This window comes from Heteronotia binoei, chromosome 4 (genome assembly GCF_032191835.1).
Source record: "Heteronotia binoei isolate CCM8104 ecotype False Entrance Well chromosome 4, APGP_CSIRO_Hbin_v1, whole genome shotgun sequence".
Taxonomy (NCBI): Eukaryota; Metazoa; Chordata; class Lepidosauria; order Squamata; family Gekkonidae; genus Heteronotia; species Heteronotia binoei.
Window position 1 is genome coordinate 133,735,316 of NC_083226.1, and position 22,963 is coordinate 133,758,278.

Sequence of the window (22,963 nt, forward strand, 5' to 3'; positions counted from 1 at the left end):
AACAAGTATTCAGAACTATTCATTGTAATTTTGGAGATGAATACACATCATTCTTTTTTTCTTGATTTACAGGAATCCGATCATGGGACACAAACCTAATTGAATGCAACTTGGATCAAGAACTTAAACTTTTTGTGTCTCGCCATTCTGCTCGGTTCTCTCCTGATGTACGAGGTGAGGCATGTCTTTCTATCTTTACTATGTGGCACACACAAACCAAATTGTTCAGGATAGTGAAAACCAAAGTGGATTATTAAAAGCTCTAAAAGATCTAAAATGTCTGCTAGCTTGCCTCAACTTTGTTTTAGTAGGATATCTTAGTTTTCGGGATAAAATAGGACTTTTGGGATGTTACACTAATTTGTTAATATATAATTTAGTATATATAATCATTTGTGGCTGTCAGTGAAATCCTAAATGAGGTCTGTGCTGATGTCAGTGCAAATTAGTCAGGCATATGTTTTTAGCTGTAGTACTAAAAAGATTACTAGGAAGTAGTTCCCACATAAGTATGTTATAGTGCAATTTTGATCCCACATTAGTATGTTACAGTGCAATTTTGAGTGGAGTTACACCCTACTAAATCCATTGAAGTCGGTGAATTTACTGGAGTTTAAATCTGTGCTGTTGGTCATCCTGTGTTTGAACTCAGCAAGTGGGATTCATTTTTGGAGTGGATGTTTTACTTGCGCTATTCTACATTTTCCACATATTTCTTCTGCACTAGTAAAATACACTGTTGAAGTTGATTTTAGATAATTACTAGGTAATTCCCTGATCCACATATTGGTTAAAACTGAAGTTCTTAGCTCAACTGAACCAGCTTGCAGATTTAAAGACGTATGCAGTATCATGCCATGATGCAAAATTTTATTTCTATTCCAAGAAGCCTGGTTGTGTTGCAGAAACAGTATATAAAATGGAAAAGTCTCAAATAAATGAATGCAGGGAAGGAAAAAAACTCTGCAATCCTACTCCTGTGCCACACACGCAGTAGAGAGAATGTTGTGGAATACCACTTTATAGGGTTGCCAAGTCCAGTTTGGGAAAGTCCTGAGGATTTGGGGATGGAACCCGGGAAGGGCAGAGTTTGGGGAGGAGATAGAGTCTACCCACCAAAGCAGCCATTTTCTCCAAGGGAATTGATCTCAGTAGTCTAGAGATATGTTGTAATTCCAGGAACTTTCCAGGGCTCACCTGGATTTTGGCAACCCTATCCTCTTAGGAGCTTTAAGACTCTAATTTGATTGTGGGGGCAGGTCCTGCATTTCAGAGTAAAAGTAAAGCATCTCCATGAATCATAGAACCATTATCTTAAAATCTGAGTGTGAATTTCAAATACATATAAATATGTTCAAAACAGAGTGGGAAACAACTGAAGGGAGATTCAGCAGCAAGTCTCTGGATGGTTTCCTCACAATGCAGCTGGTTTTACATGGCTGCTGTGAAGAGGAAAGAGGTCAAATTATGTGATTGATGACTGCTTCAGTTAACAGGTATGCTCTAATTAAATAAAATGCCAGCAAGTGCTTCCATATATCCAGTGCGCCATTTCATAACAGCAAACAAGCTGTTGAACTAGCTTTAATAGGCTGCACCAGTCCACTGTAGGGGTCCTATCTAATCAGTAAGGAATCTCTCTTTCCTTTTGGAGGGCACTGCATACATGTGTGTGTTAAAACTCTTAGCTAACTTTCCTTGGTCAAATCCCAGGTACACTTTGCAATGACATGCCCTCTTAAAAATTGTTAATCAGGAAGCATAGAAGGGATAGTTGTGATGGAAGGAAATAAGTAGAGTCCCATAAGAATTAATATTGGGACCAGTACTGTTTATAAATAATAATGATCTGTAATTGGATCCCTTGAAAGATCCAACATGAGATGGATTGATTCAGTCAAGGAAGCCATGGCCCTTAGTTGCAGGACATGAGCAAGGCTGTTAATGATATGATGTTCTGGAGGACATTTATTTGTAGGGTTGCCATAAATCATAAGTGATTTGATGGCACTTAACATATACACTATGAATTGTCAGATTTGCAGATGATACCAAATTATGCAGGATAGTGAAAATCAAAGAAATTGTTAAGTGTTCTAAAGGTAAAGATAGAACTCTGTGCAAGCACCAGTCATTTCCAACTCTGGGGTGACATTGCATCACAATGTTTTCACGGCAGACTTTTTTATGGGGTGGTTTGTCATTGCGTTTCCCAGTCATCTACACTTTCCCCCCAGCAAGCTGGGTACTCATTTTACCGACCTTGAAAGGATGGAAGGCTGAGTCTACCATGAGCCAGCTACCTGAACCCAGCTTCTGCCGGGATCGAACTCAGGTCGTGAGAAGAGCTTAGGACTGCAATCCTGCAGCTTTACCACTCTGCTGCACAGGGCATCTCTAAACTGGGCAAGTGGTAATGATATGGAACATGAAGTTCAGTGAAAGTAGATGTAAGGAGATTCACATTGAAATAAAACCCCTGATTTTACATTCATGCTGTTGGGATGGGGTTAGGCTTGCCAGTCCCAGGACCAGGAAGGGGTTCCCCCAGTTTTGCAGAAGTCCTCACTTCTGGGGCGGGGGAAGCCCTGCCCCAGTAGTCATCTTGTGCCTTTAAATCTGGACAGGCTTAGAAGGCAAACTGTGTTTTGGAATGTGTGTATGCTTTTAAATCTCAGTAGGAGGAAAGCTGCATGGGGATGGAAACAATCAGGTAGAGCCATGTGACTCTTTCCGGTGAGCGTGTGAAGTGTGTGAGAAAGGGAAAACAGCAGAATCCCTCTGTTTGTTTTGTATGTGTTTCAAAAGTCATTTGTATAGTGAAATGGTTAAAGAGTTAACTAGAACCTGATTATGAGATGGAGGAAAACTCCACCCCCTAGACTGCTCTGTTCCTTACTTTGGTTTTCCTGTGTTAGTCTGAAGAAGTTGGTTGAAAAATTGTTACATTCAGCAACTCCTGGGAGTAAATTGAGTAAAAGTGTGGGCTTGCAAATTGTTTTTATTTTGGCTGATTTGTGTGTGTGTATGCCCTTTAATAGAGCCATGTTTGGAAATGCTACCAAAGCCTGGCAAGGGACTTGTGGGGGTATGACAGATTTCACTTTCATATAGTGGAAGTGCAGCTGCTTTGAAGGAAAAAAAAAGAGGAAGAGGAAATGAAGAGTATATTCAGGGGAAATGTACTGTAGTATTTGTATTTATTTTTTAGGGAACGGGAACCAGGCTCCACCCCCCAAAGACCCGAGGTATTTCCTGAGTTGGACCTGGCTACTCTAGATGAGGTGTGAATGGTGATTACTGAGAGGAAAGAGATCTGGGAGTTCTAGTGGAGAACTTGGTGAAAATGTCAACCCAGCATGCTGCACTGGTGAAAAGTTTGCTAAGAATTAATGTGGATATCTGTTGAGGCACTGCTTAGTTATTGATGCTGATGCTCTGATCATTTTAAATGTATTTTAATTAGTAAATTGATTTAATGTGTGATTTTATGATGTAACCTACTCTAAGCCTGCCTATGGGGAGGGCAGGATGTAAATGGAAAGAAAGAAGTAAAGGAAAGGAAGAAAGACATAGCAGAAAGCTACATGAAGCCATTTAAAAAAAAAGTCAGGGGAACATTTAAAATGAGATTACCCCTACATGGACTCTGAAGTGGTACATTCAGTTGTACCTGCTCAGATACAAAATTCAGTGGTGGGAAGGCTGTAAAAAGTAACCATTGTATTGTGATTTCTTGCCTTAAAAAGTGTTTAATGAATAATAAGCATGGGGATATTTTTTTTTTTGTATTTTTGTGTTTGTGTTTGTGAGAGTGTGTGTGTGTGAGAGAGAGAGAGAGGGAGAGGGAGCCTAAAAGGCACAATGCCTGGAGGATATATTCAGAGAGGTGGTTGAATAAAGCCTGCCCTGTTCTGACTCCTGGTATTCCAAGGAGGTCTCCCATCCAAGTACTTGCCCGAGTCAACCCTTTCCTGCAGGCTGCAGGAAATATATCCTTCAGTCTGACCACTGAGGGCTCTTCACTGCTTGTGGACTGATCCTTTACTTCCCCTCTTCCTTGGTCTTTTTCCTGTCTGTTGTTTATTCACACACAGAACTAAACACTGAAGCCCCCCTCCCATCTTTACAAAAACAAACCAACAAAACTAGCCCTGTGTCTCCTTTTAAAGTTGCTGTAAAGACAACTGGTCTGAACTTGAAAACATAAGAGCCTTGCTGGATCAGACCAATAGTCCATCTTGTCCAGCATCCTGTCTCACACAGTGGCCAACCAGTTCCTCTGGACAACCAACAACAGGGCATAGAGGCTGAGGCCTTCCCCTGGTGTTTTCTCCTGGCTCTGAGATTCAGAGACTGAATTGGATTTTGGATTTATATCTCACCCTATACGCTGAATCTCAGAGTCTCAGAGCGGTCACAATCTCCTTTACCTTCCTGCTCCCCACAACAGACACCCTGTGAGGTGGGTGGGGCTAAGAGAGCTCTTACAAAAGCTATGGTTGATCCAAGGCCATTCCAGCAGGTGCAAGTGGAGGAGTGGGGAATCAAACCCGGTTCTTCCAGATAAGAGCCTGCGCACTTAACCACTACACCCAACTGGCTCTCAATATGGAGGTTCCCCTCAGCCGCCATAGCTAGAAGCCATTGATAGACTTATCTTCCATGAATCTATGTAATTGAAAGGATCCAGGGTCAAACCAGAAGACAGGCATGGAGCCTCGAGTCTACTTACTGTATCCAACATGGCAGGGCAATCGTGGTGGAGCGATTGGACTTTGTCTGCAAAAAATTTCGCAAAAGCCTCACAGCCTATCTCCAATTCCTTAACATTTGGTTTGCCTTGTGGCAATGTAGTAAGGTTCCGAATTGTTCTAAACAATTGTGCCGGGCGTGAATTTGCAGACGCAATCTTAGCCGCAAAGTATATCTTCTTTGCGGCCTTGACTGCCATCTCATAGGACCTCATAAATTCCCTATAAGATGCTCTAGTCGCTTCGTCCCGAGTACGCCGCCATTGCCTCTCTAGCCGTCTGAGACCCTGTTTCACCTGGCGTAATTCCAGGTTATACCACGGAGCCAGCCTAGTCCGAGGTCGCAGAGGGTGCCGAGGTGCGATCTCATCAATGGCTGTAGAGAGCCGGCTATTCCAGGACTCAATCAGGCCATCGAGGGAACCGCCAGAGGGCCAGGGATTCTGTAGAGCCATCTGGAACCGTTCCGGGTCCATTTGGCTCCATGGGCAAGCCATAATACGCTCGTCGCCTAAGCAGGTTTGGAGTGGAATGTCCATACGAGCCCTGAGAGCAAGGTGGTCTGACCATGGCACTACTTCTGTAGTTACATCGTCCACCATAACCCTGGCTGCAAAGATCAGGTCTAACATGTGGCCAGCCTGGTGAGTGGGGGTTGTAACAAATTGAGAGCGTCCCAGTGTCGCCATGGATGACACTAGGTCCGCCGCCGGCTTAGAGGTCGGGTCATCAGCATGGACGTTGAAGTCACCCAGGATCACCAGCCTTGGGTGATCCAACGCCCAGCCTGCCATGGCCTCAAGCAGGGACGGTAAGGCATTGGCTGGTGCGCTAGGTGAACGGTACACCAGCCAAATCACCAACCCCTCTCCAACCTCCCACGCCAGACCTGCACATTCAATACCCTCGATCTTTGGAGCTGGGAGTGCCCTAAAGGAGTAAGCCTCACGTATGAACAACGCCACTCCTCCCCCCCGCCCACTAGTCCGTGATTGGTGAAAGACTGAGTAACCCCTGGATCATTTCGACCCTCTCAGCTTGGAGGAAGTTGACAGAATCCTCTCTGCTGCACGCCCAACAACTTGCGATTTGGACCCTTTCCCTTCCTGATTAATTAAAGCTTGCCAGGAGGAGCTAAGATGTCCTATACGGGACATCATAAATAGATCTCTTTCGGAGGGTCTTTTTCCAACCCCCTCTGAAGGAGGCAATAGTCCGCCCCCTCCTGAAAAATGTTACATCAGATCCGGCCGAATTGGCACATTACCGGCCGGTCTCAAATTTGAACCCAGCGAAGACAGAGGTCCTTTGCCTAGGTCGCAGTGGTCCAGAAGGAGGGATTCCCCTTCCAGCTTTTGACGGGGCACCACTGGTACCAGTGCGCGAGGTCAGGAGCTTGGGAGTGCTACTGGAGTCTTCCCTGACAATGGAGGCCCAGATAGCTGCCACTGCCAAATCCGCCTTCTTTCACCTTAGACGGGCGAGGCAGTTGGCCCCCTTCCTGGAGCGAGGTGACCTGGCAACATTGATTCATGCGATGGTCACCTCAAGATTGGACTACTGTAATGCCCTCTACATGGGGCTGCCCCTGTACCGAACCCGGAAACTGCAGCTAGTGCAGAACGCGGCAGCCAGGCTGCTGGTGGGACTACCTCGGTGGGAACATGTGCGGCCTAGGCTGCGGGAACTGCACTGGCTGCCAATTGTATACCGGGTTCGTTACAAGGTGCTGGTTATTACTTTTAAAGCCCTATATGGCCGAGGACCTGCCTACCTTAGGGACTGCCTCTCTCCATATGTTCCCCAGGGAGCACTGCGCTCCAGCTCACAAAATCTTTTAAAAATCCCTGGGCCTAAGGAGGCCAAACTTAAAACAACCAGGGAGCAGGCCTTCTCCATAAAAGCACCCCAATGGTGGAATCAGCTGCCGGAAGAGGTGCGGGTCCTACGGGATCTCAATCAGTTCCATAGGGCCTGCAAAACTGCCCTCTTCCGATTAGCCTTTTAAGATGGAACCAGAACTAATATTATGCTATCTTGGATAAACAGAGATTGTAGCACCATTGTATTGTTTTTAGCTTAATTTTAATAGCTTAATTTTAATATTAATTTATATATTGTACCTATGCCATTGTTTATTGATTTTATTATCTGTTTATTGTTATACCATGATATTATATCATGCTTTGTAAGCCGCCCTGAGCCTGCCTTGGCGGGGAGGGCGGGGTATAAATAATTTATTATTATTATTATTAATTCCTTTTTAAGCTATTTTTTCTCTGGCCATCATTACATCCTCTGGCAGTGAACTCCACATTTTTATCACTCTGTGTACAGTAGTATTTCCTTTTGTTTGTCCTGAACCATTGTATGCCCTCAAGTTCTAGTATTTTGGGAGAGGGGGAAAAATGTGTCTTTGTTAATTCTCTCCACCTCATGCATAATTTTATAAACCTCTATCATGTCCCTCCCTAGTTGTCTCTTTTCTAAATTGAAAAGTCCCAGACTCTTCAGTGGTTCCTCATAGGGAAAACGCTCCAACCTGACAGCCTAAGCAGCTTCATGAGGCTACCTGGCAGCTTGGGGGTGGATATTACCTCTGCTGGGAAGCCTTGGAATGTCTGATAGTTCAGAGAGGGCATTTTCCCTCTGGGAAATCATGGGGGAGGGACCCACTGCCCCTATAGTTTATGCCTCTGATACCCTCTGCAACTTAGTTCATAAGGGGTTTGCCCACATATGAAACTGTCCCATTTTGCACATCTGATACAGATTCAGAATCACTTGTGTGACCCATCCTTGAGAGATTGAGCTGTAGAGCTTCTGAGCTTTGACCTGCAAGCATACTTCTTGCTTTGAACAAAAGTTGCTAGCAGTGCAGTAAGCTTCCTTGAATAGACCTGTATAGAATGACACTGTCACTTTGGCAGTGCTTTTCACAGTCTTATAGAGATACTGAAATAGTGCAAATCCTCGGGTGTGGTCACACGTACCATTAGTTACTACACAGCTCCGTCTGGCTGACGGATTAAATGTGTTCGTTCAGACATCCACATCTGGCAATTGAGCTTCATCCGGGGTCATCCAGGCTTGCTACGCATGAATGGCGCATTAATTTGACAGCACAGAAAGTCCGGCCCTTTTTCAAAACAGCGGCACAAGATCGGCTTTTTGTTGTTTGGGCAGCTCACGTATGATACTGCCTCCCACCTTTAAAAAAAAAAAAAAAGCCCCAGCAGACATGCGCATTGCCAGATCATCCGGGAATCTGAGGTGACGCTTCTGCTTCTCCAATCAACGCAGGATCGTGGGGGGGGGGGGGGGGGGGACGTTATCCCACTATTCAGAACAGGAAAAAATTCTTTTTTTTCAATGTGGAGGATTTCAAGATATCATTGTCACTGCCAATTTCTAGGAAAATAATTCCTGGCAGTTCCTTGGTTTGGATCGACAACGTTCATTCTGGAAACTTCCCCCCTTCCCCCCTGCCTCTGAAGCAATGTTTGATTTCCCAGCTCCAAACAGTTGGGTGCATGTTCAATGGACCCCTCCTCCCAGAAATTACCATCTGATTACGCATGCTCCAAGAAAAGAGCGTGTTAGGATTGGATGTCTGATCGCGCAACAACAGAATGAATCGCATTCTTAGATGCTCGTCTGAACTGCCCTGCATCGAATCAATATTCAGCAGTTCAGATTTGAGTGCTACACACCCGCTTTTAATGGTAGGTGTGACTGCACCCCTCTACTTCCATTCAGATGGGTAAATTAAGATTATTTACATTATATTTTAAATTGAAATTTTTGAAGTACTTGAGGATTTTTTTCCTCAAGTATTATTTTTTCCTCAAGTATTTTTCCTCAAGTATTATTTTTTTCCTCAAGGAAAAGTATTATTAGTAATCTGTCCTTTCTTGTCTAGGCTTGTTTAATCGGTCATTAGACAGGATTACACTTTAATTTCATGGGACTGGAATTTATCACAGTCTATCTGTCATGCAGTAATGGATGTGTTTTCAGTATTGCATGGCCTTTAAACAATACACTGTGAGGGGGGAGGCAATGTTGTGAAGAATCTGAGCCTTAAATCTGAAAAACCCTAAGAAATAAAACTTTGCTACTAAATTTTTCTTCTAAATTTACATCCCTGCTTTACTTGACTTCATACTTTGAAATAGTTTCCCTTATGTGTTTATATTTATTTTAACAGTGCCAGCCTAAGAAGAGTTTCATGACCACTCACGTCAGTGGATTTAGAATGGTGTAACAACTTAGTATGACACTGCTGATGTCCTAGCATTATAGTATGTGAATCTGATCCAGTTAGACTTTTTGCTTAATTTCAGCCAGCCCCCATCTTATTACATCCCCTCTTCTACATGATTTTGTCCATTCAGGTGCCACAATCCCCAACAAGTAATGAGGAATTTCAGTCCTCCAAATTTTCTCTTTCTCTTTTTATGTTTCATAGCACTCTTGATTGAATAATTGAATTATTATATTATTGTGACAGGTTTCTTAGGCTGTGATCCACAAACATGTTAAGGCCACATCTACTTGGAAGTAAATCCCACTGAATCAAAGTAAATGTGTATAGAATCTAGCTGGCTGTTAGTTTGTCTGAAGGAACTGGTGTAAACTGGATTAAACCCACATAATATATTGTAACTGGATTGTGCACCGAGTTGTTTGTTAGTGACATCTATTTTGCTAATTCTGATAGTTTGTTAAAGGACACTGGCTTACAAGTAAAACAAAGATCTAGACAGAGACCTAGACAGTAAGAAAAACAGTTAATATTTTCAAATGTTTTATACAAATCTAGTTTATGGGTATGGTCACATGTCACATTAAAAGCGGGTGTGTAGCGCTCAAATTTGAACCACTGAATATTGATTCGATGCAGGGCCGATCAGACAAGCATCCAAGAATGCGACTTATTCTGTTGTTGAGCGATCAGACATTCAATACTATCATGCTCTTTTCTTGGCGCATGCGTGATCAGATGTTGATTTCTGGGAGGTAGGGGTCCATTGAACATGTGCCCAACTGTTTGGAGGTGGGAAATCAAACGTTGCTTCAGGGGGGAGGGAGAAGGGGGGAAATAGTGGGATAACGTTTCCTGTGTTAATCGGAGAAGCAGAAGCGTCACATCAGATTCCCGGATGATCTGGCAATGCGCAAGTCTGCTGGGGCTTTAAAAAAAAAAAAGGTGGGAGGGGCAATAAACATTCCAAGGGGCAATATTGTGAGTGAGCTGTCCAAACAGGAAAAAAAACAATCTTGTGCCGCTTCTTTGAAAAAGGGTCGGACTTTCTGCACTATCAAATTAATGTGGCATTGATCCGCAGCAAGCTGGGATGACCCTGAATGATGCTCGATTGCCAGATGTGAATGTCTGGTCGAACATATTTAATCCGTCAGTGAGACGGAGCTGTGTCGCCACTAATGGTACATCTGAACGCATCCTATGTTTCACAGAGATTCACATTTGTCATCAACTAGAAGAGCCACATGACTATTATATGACACGTGCTCCACCATAAATACACAAAAAATACAACTATTAATATTAAATATGTAATTATAGCCTTTTAAATTACCAACACCTCTGAGCTTGTAGGGTTGTCTGTCATCACCAGGGCTGAAATGTTAGATAGCCTCTGGAGTGCAGGGAAAGGGCTTCTGCCTTCTTCTGTGGCTCTTGCTCACTTCTCAGCACACAGCACAACAGCTCAGGCATGAGAGGCTAGAGGAGAGCGAGCTGGCTGTACAGAAAAAGTAGTAAAATCACGCACACACCCTGTAGTCTGTTTGCAACTTTTCTGGGTGGCTGCTGCATCAGCAGGAGTTTTAATAATAATAATAATAATAATAAATTTTATTTATATCCCGCCCTCCCCGCCTAGGCAGGCTCAGGGCGGCTAACAACATATTCAGATAAAAATTATACATTAGTTTTAAAACAACATTAAAAGTTATACAATAATTTAAGATCGACAGTATCTTAAAAATCATTCCAATTTACATAATTTAACAGCAACAATGATGTTCCTGACGCTATTCTGTCTATTATTCTTTCTTCTCTGTGACCAGCTTGTTCTCCCTAGGAGGCGGAGGACATCTTGGGTGCTTTCCCACCGTCCAATCAGGGAGGCAGGAATCAAAAACTTCCTCTTCCTGTGGCTGTGGGGAACCACCCATCTCCAGTTCCTTTCCTGCCTCGACAGGGAGAGCATGTGCTAGGATAGGTTCTAGCCCTTTAAGTGCTTTTCTTCAAAAAAAAAAAAAAACTTTCTTCCTCTTTCGATCTTGCCTTCTTTTTTACCCAGCTACTTGCTATCCCAATCCCTCCAGCCTTTTCTACTACCCTAACCTCGCTTCTCCTCTGTGGATTCTCGACTCCTCCTCCCCCCCCCACCCCTTCGGAGAGAAGCGGCGCGCCAGCGGCTCGGGCTGTGTTTTACAAGCCGCGGCGCGAAACACAACGAGATGGCGCGCAGGGCGAAGGACGCCTGCCCCAGCGAGGACTCGGCTGCCTGCGCATCGCGCGGGACCGAGAGGCCGCTTCCCGGAGCCGGCATGACCTTGGGGCTTGCCTCGGCTGCCGGCAACGTGCCCTGTAGGGGCAGAACAAGGAGAAGATCAGAAGAGGATCGCAGATCGGAACGGAAGCGGCGCTGGTCATCCTCGGCAGCGGAGGAGGCTTCCTCCTCAGAGCGCCGTCCTGGCCACGAGGACCATTTTGAAAAGCGCAAACGCGCGCGAAAGGACGGGGACCAGCAGCCTAGCAGCCTCCAGGCGCGGGGACCCCCCCATGCCAACCTCCAGGCGGGAGACTTCGACGGCTTCGAGGTGCAGCCGCAGCAGGAGGCCACGCAGACCCTTCAGCCCCAGATGGGCTTGGGTAATGTACCCATGATGGGACCCTCTCTATTTACTGAATTTCTAGAGTCGATTAGACAGACTGTAGGAGCTGCAGTTGAGGCAGCCACTCTCAAGAGGCCAAGGCCCCCTAGCCCACCCCTTCCCCCCAGGTCACCTTCACCCAAGAGATCTAAGGAACGGGGCTCCCACTCCAGGGCCACTAGAGACTCCCTAGTCAGTGACTTCCTGGAGGGCGAGAGATCCCAGTATGGGGATCAGTCAGAAGAGTCAGAAGAGGGGGAAAGAGAGGAGGGCGAATTCCTCTCGGATGAGGAGATAGAGGGCACACCTGTACCAGAACCCTCCTCACGCTTCTTTAGGGCAGAGGAGTTTCAATCCCTCTTACCCAAGGTGCTGGCTGCACTGGACCTCCAAGGGTCACCAGAGGACCAGGAGGCTACCAACCCCCTGACTAGCCCCAGGAACATACCCAAAGGGAACTCAGAGTTCTTCCCAAGGCACCGACCCTCTGACAGGATCTTCCCCTTTCCAGAGTTCTTCGAGCGTCAGCTAAGATCCGAATGGGCAAAACCAAGTACCAGCAGGCAGGTTCCCAACTCTATTAAGAAGCTATACGAGCTACCTGCCTTTGCTAATAACATACTGCAGGTTCCCTTGGTTGATGCCCCTGTGGCAGCTCTTCAGTCCCAGGGTCTACTAGCAGAAGATGGCCAAGGGTCAATTAGGGACAACTGGGACAGGAAGATTGACCTGGCCCTAAAGAGGAGCCATGAGGCTACAGCCATGGCCATCAAAGCTGCTGTCGCCAACTCTATAGTCTCTAGGGCGGCGATAGTGTGGATCAGACGTCTGTCTCAGCTCTTGCCGGAGACAGATAGAAGGATCCTGGAGGGCACCAGCAGACTCATGCGGACGGCTGAGTTCTCAGCGGATGCCTCCCTAGACGCCCTTACCTTCTCCGCCAGGGCGATGGCGGCTAACGCGGTAGCCAGAAGAGGGCTTTGGCTTAGAGCCTGGCCAGCCGACGTCCATTCCAAGTCAATAGTCTCAGGATACCCCTTTCTGGGCGAGAAGCTATTCGGTGACACGCTGGAAAAGATTCTCGTGGAGACACGAGATAAGAAGAGGGCCATGCCTAAGTTCCTGAGACGCACCGACAGGCGAGGTTTTGGCTCCAACCCCTTTCGGACCTCCTCCAACTTCCACAAACCGAAGCAAGAGTACAAGAAGTCAACCTGGAGCCAACCTAAGCAGGGGTTCCTTAAAAACCACTCCAACAACCGATTTCAGAGGAACCAGCCCGACAGATCGGGCAAATTCCAGAAGGGCCCCAAGCCCAACCAGGCATGACTGGGACCACATCCCAGTAGGGGGCCGCCTGCTGCACTTTCACCAGGCCTGGGTGGAATCGCAGGCGGACTCTTGGACTCTAGAGATTGTCTCCCGGGGCTACCCGATAGAGTTCAGGCGTACACCTCCAGATCGTTTCATCATTTCCCCACTCCGCTCAAACCCGGAGCGGAGGGACATCACCCTCAAGGCAATACGCCACCTTCTGGATTCAGCGGCTATAGAGCAAGTTCCTGCGAAGCAGAAATATCAAGGTGTCTACTCCATCTTCTTCACAGTTCCCAAGAGGAACGGGGACTGGAGAGCAATCCTGGACTTAAAATTCCTGAACAGAAACATCAAACTGCGGCACTTCAGGATGGAATCCATCAAGTCCATAACAGAGGCCCTGAACCACAGGGACTACATGGCATCGCTGGATCTGACAGAGGCCTACCTACATATCCCGATCCTACCCTCACACCGCAAGTTCCTGCGTTTCTGCGTAAATGGCTCTCACTACCAGTTCAGAGCTCTACCCTTCGGGCTTGCAACGGCTCCACGGGTGTTCACCAAGGTGTTGGCGAACCTGATTGCACACCTCAGACAGAAAGGCATACACGTGCACCCGTACCTCGACGACCTGTTACTGAGGTCGTCGTCAAGGGAGAAAGCAGAACAGGACTTACGGAGCACAGTCAGCTGCCTCCAAAGACACGGCTTCCTGATCAATACAGCCAAGAGCCACCTTCGACCGACTCAGAGACTAGAGCACCTGGGCATGATAGTGGACACAAATCTCAAAACCATCTTTCTCCCAGAGGACAAGATTCTAAAGACTATGACGTTGGCACAACAGGTGATCCAGGCGTCATCATCATCACTACTGACTCTAGCAAGACTCATGGGACTCCTCATCTCAAACCTCGAGGCACTCCAGTGGGGCCGGCACCACACCAGACAACTCCAGATGTTCCTTCGCCCCCATCAACTACACATCATGGAGAGACGCTCCATATCCCTATCACTGCCCCCGGCGGTGAAGGAGAGCCTCAGGTGGTGGACCAAGGGCAGCAACCTACGCCAGGGGAGAGTCTTCCTCACAGAGGGGGAGCTGCAGCTGTTTTCGGATGCCAGCCTCTCCGGCTGGGGGGCAACCCTCAACGAGATCCCCACACAGGGCCAGTGGTCGACCAGGGAATCGAGCCTCCCAATCAACCTACTAGAACTTCGGGCAGTTCGCCTAGCCCTCCTACACTTCCAGGACCAAGTCTCAGGCCAACACGTCCTAGTGCGAACGGACAACGTAGCAGCGAAGGCCTACTTAAACAATCAAGGGGGGTCCAGGTCCAGCTCCCTCTACAGGGAGGCCGGAAAACTGTTCGGCTGGGCAGAACTTCATCTGAAGTCAATAAGAGCAGAACACATCAAGGGGGCGCACAACGTGCAGGCGGACTGGCTCAGTCGAGAGAGCATCCAGGCAGGGGAGTGGTCCCTCAACAGGACTATATTCCTACAGATAGTGGATCACTTCGGCCCACCAATCCTGGACCTCTTCGCATCTCATCAGAATCACCAGCTGCCCCGGTTCTTCACAAGGTACTTTCACAGCCAGGCGGAGGCCACGGACGCCCTAACATCCCCGTGGCCTCAAGGTCTCCTGTATGCCTTCCCGCCAATCCCGGTCATCCCAAAAGTTCTCAGAAGGATCAGGTCGCTAGGGGCAGAGGTCATCTTAGTTGCACCCTGGTGGCCTCGGCGTCCCTGGTTCTCTTCAATTCAGCAGATGTCGGCGGAGGAACCCCTCCACCTACCAACCGGGCCGGACATGCTGCTGCAGGGACCAGTGTGGCACCCTCGCCCAGAATGGCTGAGATTGACCGCATGGAGGTTGAGAGGAGATCGCTGCTAGGCCTAGGGTACACCAGCGAGGTGACAAATACCATCTTAGCATCCAGAAAGGAATCCACGACGCGGATCTACAACATGTCTTGGAAAGCCTTCCACAGGTGGTGCCGGAGAAAGAGTGTGGATCCATTACACCCTACTGTTCCCAGGGTACTACAATTCCTTCAGGATGGACTACAGTCCGGCCTGAAGCCGGCCACCCTCAAACGCCAAATCGCGGCACTGTCGTCAGTACTTCAGCAGGTGGATGGTGTTTCCTTGTCGTCTCACCCTCACATCCGACGGTTCCTTAGAGGGGCTTCCTTAAGCTCCCCACCGCAGACTCATCGGTTCCCGACCTGGAGGCTGAACCCAGTGCTGACTGCCCTAACAGGCCCACCCTTCGAACCACTCATGCAAGTGCCCTTAAAGATGCTTCGCATGAAGACGATTTTCCTGGTGGCAATAACATCGGCCAGAAGGGTCTCCGAGATAGGAGCTCTATCTGCTAGGAAGGAGCTATGCGTGTTCCACAAGGATAAAGTCGTACTCTACCCGGATCCTACCTTCCAACCAAAGGTGTCATCCAGATTCCACCAAAGTCAAGAGATCAACCTACCTTCCTTTTGCCCGGATCCCAGACACCCCAAGGAACGAACCTGGCACACCCTGGACGTGCGCAGGGCGATCAAAGTCTACCTGATTAGAACAGAGTCACTACGTAAGTCAGACTCCATGTTCATCAATATCTCCGCACCCAGAATGGGGCAAAAGATGTCCAAGTCGGCCATTAGTTATGCCATTAAGCAGTGCATAGCAGAGGCCTACAAGGCATTGCACCTCGAGGTTCCGCCTGGGATCACAGCACACTCGACCAGAAGCGCAGCCACTAACGCTGCCTTCAGCAGGAGTGCCTCAGTCGAGGAAGTGTGTAAGGCAGCCACGTGGTCGTCAATCTCCACCTTCGTTCGACACTACAAGCTGAACTCTTACGCGTCGGCGGACGCGGCCTTCGGTAGACGAATCTTACAGCATGTACTGCCTGAGTAGGGCGATCCCTCCCTAAGTAACCTACTGCTCTAGGAGCACCCAAGATGTCCTCCGCCTCCTAGGGAGAACGACCCTTGGCACTTACCGTGAGGGGTCCTTCTCCTAGGAGGAAAGGAGGACATCTTGCCCTCCCATCTATCGCCCTACCTTGGGCAGCTGAATTCTCCATTGTATCTAACTACACCTCTACCAACCTTTGATGGCCTTCGGGCCGTTCCCTGACTTCCTTTCTATCTATAAAGTTTACCCTCTCGTCGATCGCCCATCTCCCTTATGGGCACCGACAGATTAATAGTTGTTGTTGTTTTCCCTTGTTAGAAGTTTCTTGTTTTATAGATACAGTTAACGTTTATACTGCTGCTCGGAGTCACCCGAACTGAAGATGGGTGGTTCCCCACAGCCACAGGAAGAGGAAGTTTTTGATTCCTGCCTCCCTGATTGGACGGTGGGAAAGCACCCAAGATGTCCTCCTTTCCTCCTAGGAGAAGGACCCCTCACGGTAAGTGCCAAGGGTCGCTCTCTACACAACAACCTCCTGGGTGCCAGGATAAGAGTGCAGAGGCTGTCAAGCAGTGTTTGGGGGTTACTGGAAAGGCTGGGCCCTTCCCTTGACATCCATCCCTAGCCCACAGATCAGGGAGGCTCACAGCTTATTCTCCCACCTTCTTGGCAGGCACGTTTCAAGGAGCAAACCACCTGCTGGCCACAAGCCATACTGGCAATGTCTTGTCCATTTTTCTGGTTCATGGAGCAAGTCCCACAGTGGGGAATGGGGGCTCAGAAGAGTGGCATGTTAAAGAGTCACATGTAGGTCCTGAATGAGTATCCCTGAGCTGATATTTCAAGATATGCCATAGTCAGCATCTGTGCTGCAGCAAATTCAGTGCAATCCAAAGAATACTTTCCTGAAAACACTTTGCTAAGAACACTTTCCCAGTGAAAAGGATTCTGAGTAGGATTGCTCTCTGTCATGAAGAAAATTCATTGCCTGATTGTATAGCAGTTTTGCTAGCTTGTAAAAAATATGTTTCAGTTTCAAAAATAAAAGTAGCCTGGACTGTCAGTAAAGCCACTGAGTATAGAAGAGACTCTGCTCTAGTTGCCCACGAACTTCTCAGGTTGAATATTGACATAGCAGCTCTCAGTGAGGTCCGTTTCCCTGAGGAAGGTAGTCTTCAAGAACATGGTGCTGGCTATACCCTCTACTGGTCGGGTAAGTCAAAGGCTGAGAGCCGCCTTTCTGGCGTTGGCTTCATGGTCAGGAACGCCATTGCCTCCAAACTCGAAAACCTGCCAACAGGTCACTCAGATCGCATCATGTCCATGCGCCTCCCACTTTAAAACAAGCAGCATGCAACACTCTTCAGTGTGTACGCCCCAACCCTTCAAGCAGATCCTGCAGAAGAACAAGTTCTATGCTGATCTACGCAACCTCGTACGGAAGACCCCTACAGAGGACAAGGTGATCATCCTTGGCGACTTCAATGCCAGAGTAGGTAAAGACTGGGAAGCCTGGAAAGGAGTACTTGGCAAACACGGCATTGGCAACTGCAATGATAACGGGCGCCTCCTGCTAGAATTCTGCACGGAGCACCAGCTCACCATCACCAACACTATCTTTCAGCAGAAGAACAGCCTGAAGACAACCTGGATGCACCCACAGTCCAAGCACTGGCACCTTATCGACTACATTCTGGTGCGCCGGAGAGACCTTCGAGATGTCTTACACACCCGAGTAATGCCCAGTGCGGAATGTCATATGGATCATTGTCTTGTACGCTGCAATCTCTGTCTTCACTTTAAACCCACACCCAAAAGAGGAGGTATCCCTCGGAGGAAGCTTCAGGTTGGCAGCCTTCAGTCAGCCAAAGTTAAAGCTGCCTTCCAGGCAAAACTCCAGTCAAGAATTGAGGACCCCAGTTGCCCCACAGACCCTTCTCCAGAAGCACTCTGGGAACACCTAAAAACTGCCATCCTGTTGATCTCTGAAGAAGTCCTCGGGTTCTCCACAAGGAAGAACAAGGACTGGTTTGACGAGAACAATCAAGAGATCCAAGAATTACTAGCGAAAAAGAGATCTGCCTACCAAGCACATCTTGCTCAGCCCTCCTGTCCCTGGAAAAAAGCAATCTTTCGCGCTGCATGTAGCAACCTCCAGCGCAAGCTTCGAGACATTCAGAACGAGTGGTGGACCAAGCTTGCAGAGAGGACCCAGCTGTGTGCAGACACTGGTGATTTAAGAGGGTTCTACGAAGCCCTGAAGGCAGTATATGGCCCATCATATCAGGCTCAGAGTCCCTTGCGTAGTGCAGACGGCCAAGTGCTCCTCACAGACAAGGCATTCATACTGAGCTGGTGGTCGGAGTATTTTCAGGTTCTCTTCAGTGCCAACCGCGTAGTTCAAGATTCAGCAATCCACCTCACTCCACTTTAACCAGTGAAAACAGAGTTGGATGAGATCCCCACCCTGGAAGAGACTGTTAAAGCCATCAAGCAACTGAAAAGTGGCAAGGCAGCGGGAGTTGATGGAATCCCACCAGAGATCTGGAAGCATGGGGGCACAGTACTACATAGCACACTTCACAAAGTACTTGTCACCTGCTGGGAACAAGGCAAACTACCACAGGACTTTCGCGATGCAATCATCATCACTCTACACAAGAACAAAGGGGAAAAGACTGCTCCAACTACCGGGGGATAACCCTGCTCTCCATCGCAGGCAAAATCCTTGCCAGAATACTCCTGAACAGACTGGTGCCCACCATTGCAGAAGAACTCCTCCCAGAGAGCCAGTGCGGCTTCAGAGCTAACAGGAGCACCACCGACATGGTATTTGTTCTCAGGCAGCTCCAAGAGAAATGCAGGGAACAGAACAAGGGTCTATATGTGACTTTTGTCGACCTTACCAAAGCTTTCGATACCGTTAGCAGGAAAGGCCTGTGGCAAATCTTGGAACGTTTAGGATGTCCCCCAAGGTTCCTCAGCATGATCATCCAGCTACATGAAGACCAGCGAGGCCAAGTCAGACACTGCAACGACCTCTCGGAGCCCTTCCCAATAGGCACAGGTGTAAAGCAAGGCTGCGTTCTCGCGCCAACTCTCTTTACAATCTTCTTTAGGATGATGCTTCAAAGAGCCGCAGTAGATCTAGATGATGGCGATGGTGTCTACATCCGCTATCGCACCGATGGCAGCCTGTTCAACCTGAGGCGACTAAAGGCTCACTCCAAGACAATGGAAAAACTTATCCGAGAGCTACTGTTTGCTGATGATGCTGCACTCGTCTCCCACTCGGTATCAGCTCTGCAGCATATGACGTCCTGCTTTGCAGAGGCTGCCAAGCCATTCGGCCTAGAAGTTAGTCTGAAGAAGACAGAAGTTCTCCACCAGCCTGCACCCCAGGAAGATTATCACCCTCCCTGCATCACTGTGGGTGAATCAGTTCTGAAGACAGTCCAGCAGTTCAGCTACCTGGGGTGCATCATCTCCTCAGATGCCAAGATCGACAAGGAGATTGACAACAGGCTGGCAAAGGCAAAGCGTGCATTTGGCCGACTGCACAAAAGAGTGTGCAGCAACAAGCATCTGAAAAAAGGCACAAAGATCAATGTTTACAAAGCGGTTGTGATGACAACCCTCATCTACGGCTCCGAATCGTAGGTTTTATACAGTCATCACCTGCGACTCCTTAAGCGCTTTCATCAGCGCTGCCTTCGCACCATTCTCAACATCCACTGGAGTGACTTTGTGACCAACACTGAAGTCCTCAAGAGGGCGGAGGTTACAAGCATCGAGGCACTGCTGTTGAAGACGCAGCTGCGCTGGGCAGGGCATATTTCTAGGATGGAAAACCACCGCCTTCCCAAGATTGCTCTGTATGGCGAACTTTCCACCAGCCATCGAAATAGAGCGGCCCCAAAGAAGAGGTACAAGGACTCCTTGAAGAAATCCCTTGGCACCTGTCGCATCAACCATCACCAGTGGTCGGACCTAGCCTCAGATCGCAAAGCATGGAGGCACACCATCCACCAGGCTGTCTCTTCCTTTGAGAACGCACGCATAGCTGGTCTTGAGGACAAAAGGAGATTGAGGAAGAATCGCACTGCTACAGCACCAACCCCAAATCAGACTTTTCCCTGCAGCCACTGTGGCCGGATCTGCCTGTCCCGCATTGGTCTTGTCAGCCACCAGCGAGCCTGCAGCAGACGTGGACTACTGCACCCTTCTTAAATCTTCGTTCGCGAAGTCAAGCCGAGAGAGAGAGATAGAAGAGACTGCTATAGCTGGAGACTGCTATAGCTGGAGTAATAACTTCGGGAGTGAATCACAGTAGTTTGACAGATCTCTGGATAATTTTTATCCAATTGACTGAAATCTTCTGTGAGCATATTTGTACCTTGTTGCTCTTAGGAAGAAGGAAAGTAGAGACAAAGAGACAGAGGTTAGATTCGTTTAGCTGACTCACGCAGAAGGATCCTTGCTTAGTTGTCTCCATAGAGCCGTTGCTGTTAGCAACTGTGCCATAGCATCACTGTCTCACTGCACAGTAACAATAAGGTGTCTTAAAATACTGTTGTCTCTAGTTTGTGTGCTCTCTGAAGTGGTGGGGAGGGCTATATGATTTTACTAATTTGAGTAGTTTTATTTATGGAAAGAACATGGTATATCAGTCAGTGTTCAAAAAGCTTTTCAAAAGAAGCATTAGAAGTTATTCATTACTAAAATGATGACAATCAAGATTTTAGTTTCATTTACTTGGAGATTAAAATTTACATTATTTCGTTATTTTCTTCATTTGCCATATTTATATGCTGCTTTTCTTTTGCAATACAGGACTCATGGTAGTTTACAAGCTTTGAAGTCATAGATAATAAAAAAAGAAGACTATGATCGCCTAGAATCCTAACACATCAAAACACCTGTTGCTCACACCTATGTTATCGTAAAACAAACAAATGGGGGGATACTATGCAAGCAAAAAGCACTTACAAACATCATAAAAGGTGGCAATCAGCTGGCCAAGGGAGTAGCAGCCTCTCCCTTCCCTTTCCCAAGTAACAGGTCTTTATACCATCTCTAGGCAGGGGACAGAGTTGCAGCTGTGCAGGTGGAATGAGGAGCTGGTCATGTGCCAGCCAGAGTGGGATCAGCGTTTCACTGCTACCAGTGAAGCATTCCCAGTGTGGAAAGCTCAGTTCCATGTAGGAAAAGCTTTAAATCAATTGGTTGGTGTCACTGATGCATATTTTGCTGAGTATGCCCAAAATAATTTCCGTGTATTAAATGTGTGCAACATTTCAAGCAGCTATTATGTTGCACTGATATAAATATGTAACAGTTTTCCATGTTAAGGCATAATAGAAATAAAATACCAAATGTCTGCCTGCCTGCCTGCCTGCCTATCTCTTTCTCTCTCTTACTGCTTCCACTGTGGCTTGATATTTTAAAGGTTTTTTATTTTTAAAATATCTTTATATTGCAGAAAAGATCCCCCCACCTGTCTATGCTTCATTGAGATACTGATTCATTTCTGGTTCATTTTTCGTATTGTGTTAATGTACCTACTGGAACACCCTCTAGTAAACATATATGAGCAACAAGTGTGCAATGTATTCTAGAACTCTGCAGTTTTTTTTAAAACAACCTTCTGAACAGGACCAAAGGTCCATGTAGTTCAAACTTTGAATTTTAGATTTATTGCTAGTTGTTCCTTTCAAAAAGAAAGCTTTAAAGGTTGGAGAGTGAAACTGAGGAGGGGAGAATAATGTCTACCAAGCCCTGAACTCCTTGGAAGAAGGCCAGAAGTCAGGCATGATAAATTCTAACACTTGAGAATTCTCACATGTTTCAATACGGAAGATCAGCTCTTAAATCTTGGTGGAGGATGATCTTTTCTATCCTACAGTTCAGCCTCCAAATACTTTTACTCAGACCCTGATCCCTTGTAATGAGAATCTGTTCTCACATCTCAGATACTGTCCACTTTATGTTGTTCACAAGCCAAAGTTGACTGTATTATGCAGTTACTTTTTTCTCTTGCATTATAATCTCTAGTCAAGAAAGGCTTGCAGATTTTGTAGCAACATTAGAATTATTAGAATTAAAATAAGCCACAATAAGGGCCTAAAACAGCATTCTGCAACATAATATATCCCTGAAACAGTCTTCAGACAATAAAAAAGCATGGAATACTTCGATTTAAGAACAGAGTTGCCAAACCCCCACTGGGGTGAGGAGTTGTCTACCCTCATTTCCCACTGTCATTCTGAGTGATAATGGGAAACCATTTATTAATGGCCATCTGGCCCACGGTGTGATGTCACATCCAGGAAAAACCCAGAGTGATCAGTCTTCTCTAGAAATTGCTAAAAATATGATGGTTTTCCCATAGAGTTTCCAACAATTCCTAGAGAGGCATGACATCACTTCCAGGTTTTCCCATTATTCCACCACTGATGGCCTTCCCTATGTCTTTGCCTCTCCCAACCTCCGACTGGTTTCCAGGTATTAAATATTACTGCAGATTTAATCACTGGTCTTTTAATAAAATGAGTCCAGTCCTTGACCTGTAAGGTGATTTTCCTTCACTTGCTTGTGAAGTCAGAAACATTCTGTTCATTTTGTTAGTTTATATTGACAAGACATCAGATCTTCAGAGGAAATATATCTTTCAGCTTTTTCTTTTAAATTTTCTGTTACATGTATTTAAATATTTAAAATTTAAAATTTATTTAATCTTTAAAAATTACCTCTAATGGGTCTGAAGATCGGATTTAGCAGTCTGCTAATTTAATAATACACATAATAATTTGTCTTGGTCTATTGAATATTTAAAGTCTCCATTATCAGTTGTAAGCTGTTGTGGAGCTCAGAGTCTAAGAAATTCATTAGACTTAAAAGAGATTAAATATTCTTCAGTAGGTAATAAGGATTTTGCAAATTTGTCATTAAGAGTTTGCAATTGTTGTCCTTTACTATCTGTTTTGGTTGCTATCTTTTAAAATCATGTTCCATTAAACAAAATGGTTCTTAATAGGCTTTATTTCATATGTGTA

The 22,963-nt window shown here is 46.7% G+C and overlaps 1 protein-coding gene across 1 annotated transcript in view; it reads left to right on the plus strand.

The window, feature by feature from the left end:
• LOC132569577 (microtubule-associated protein 1B-like) overlaps positions 1-22,963 on the plus strand; it is a 110,108-nt gene that overhangs the window by 12,555 nt on the left and 74,590 nt on the right. The window contains exon 2 of the mRNA XM_060235793.1: positions 73-174. Within this exon, the coding sequence (XP_060091776.1) occupies positions 73-174 (102 nt within the window). The remainder of the gene's footprint in view (positions 1-72; positions 175-22,963) is intronic.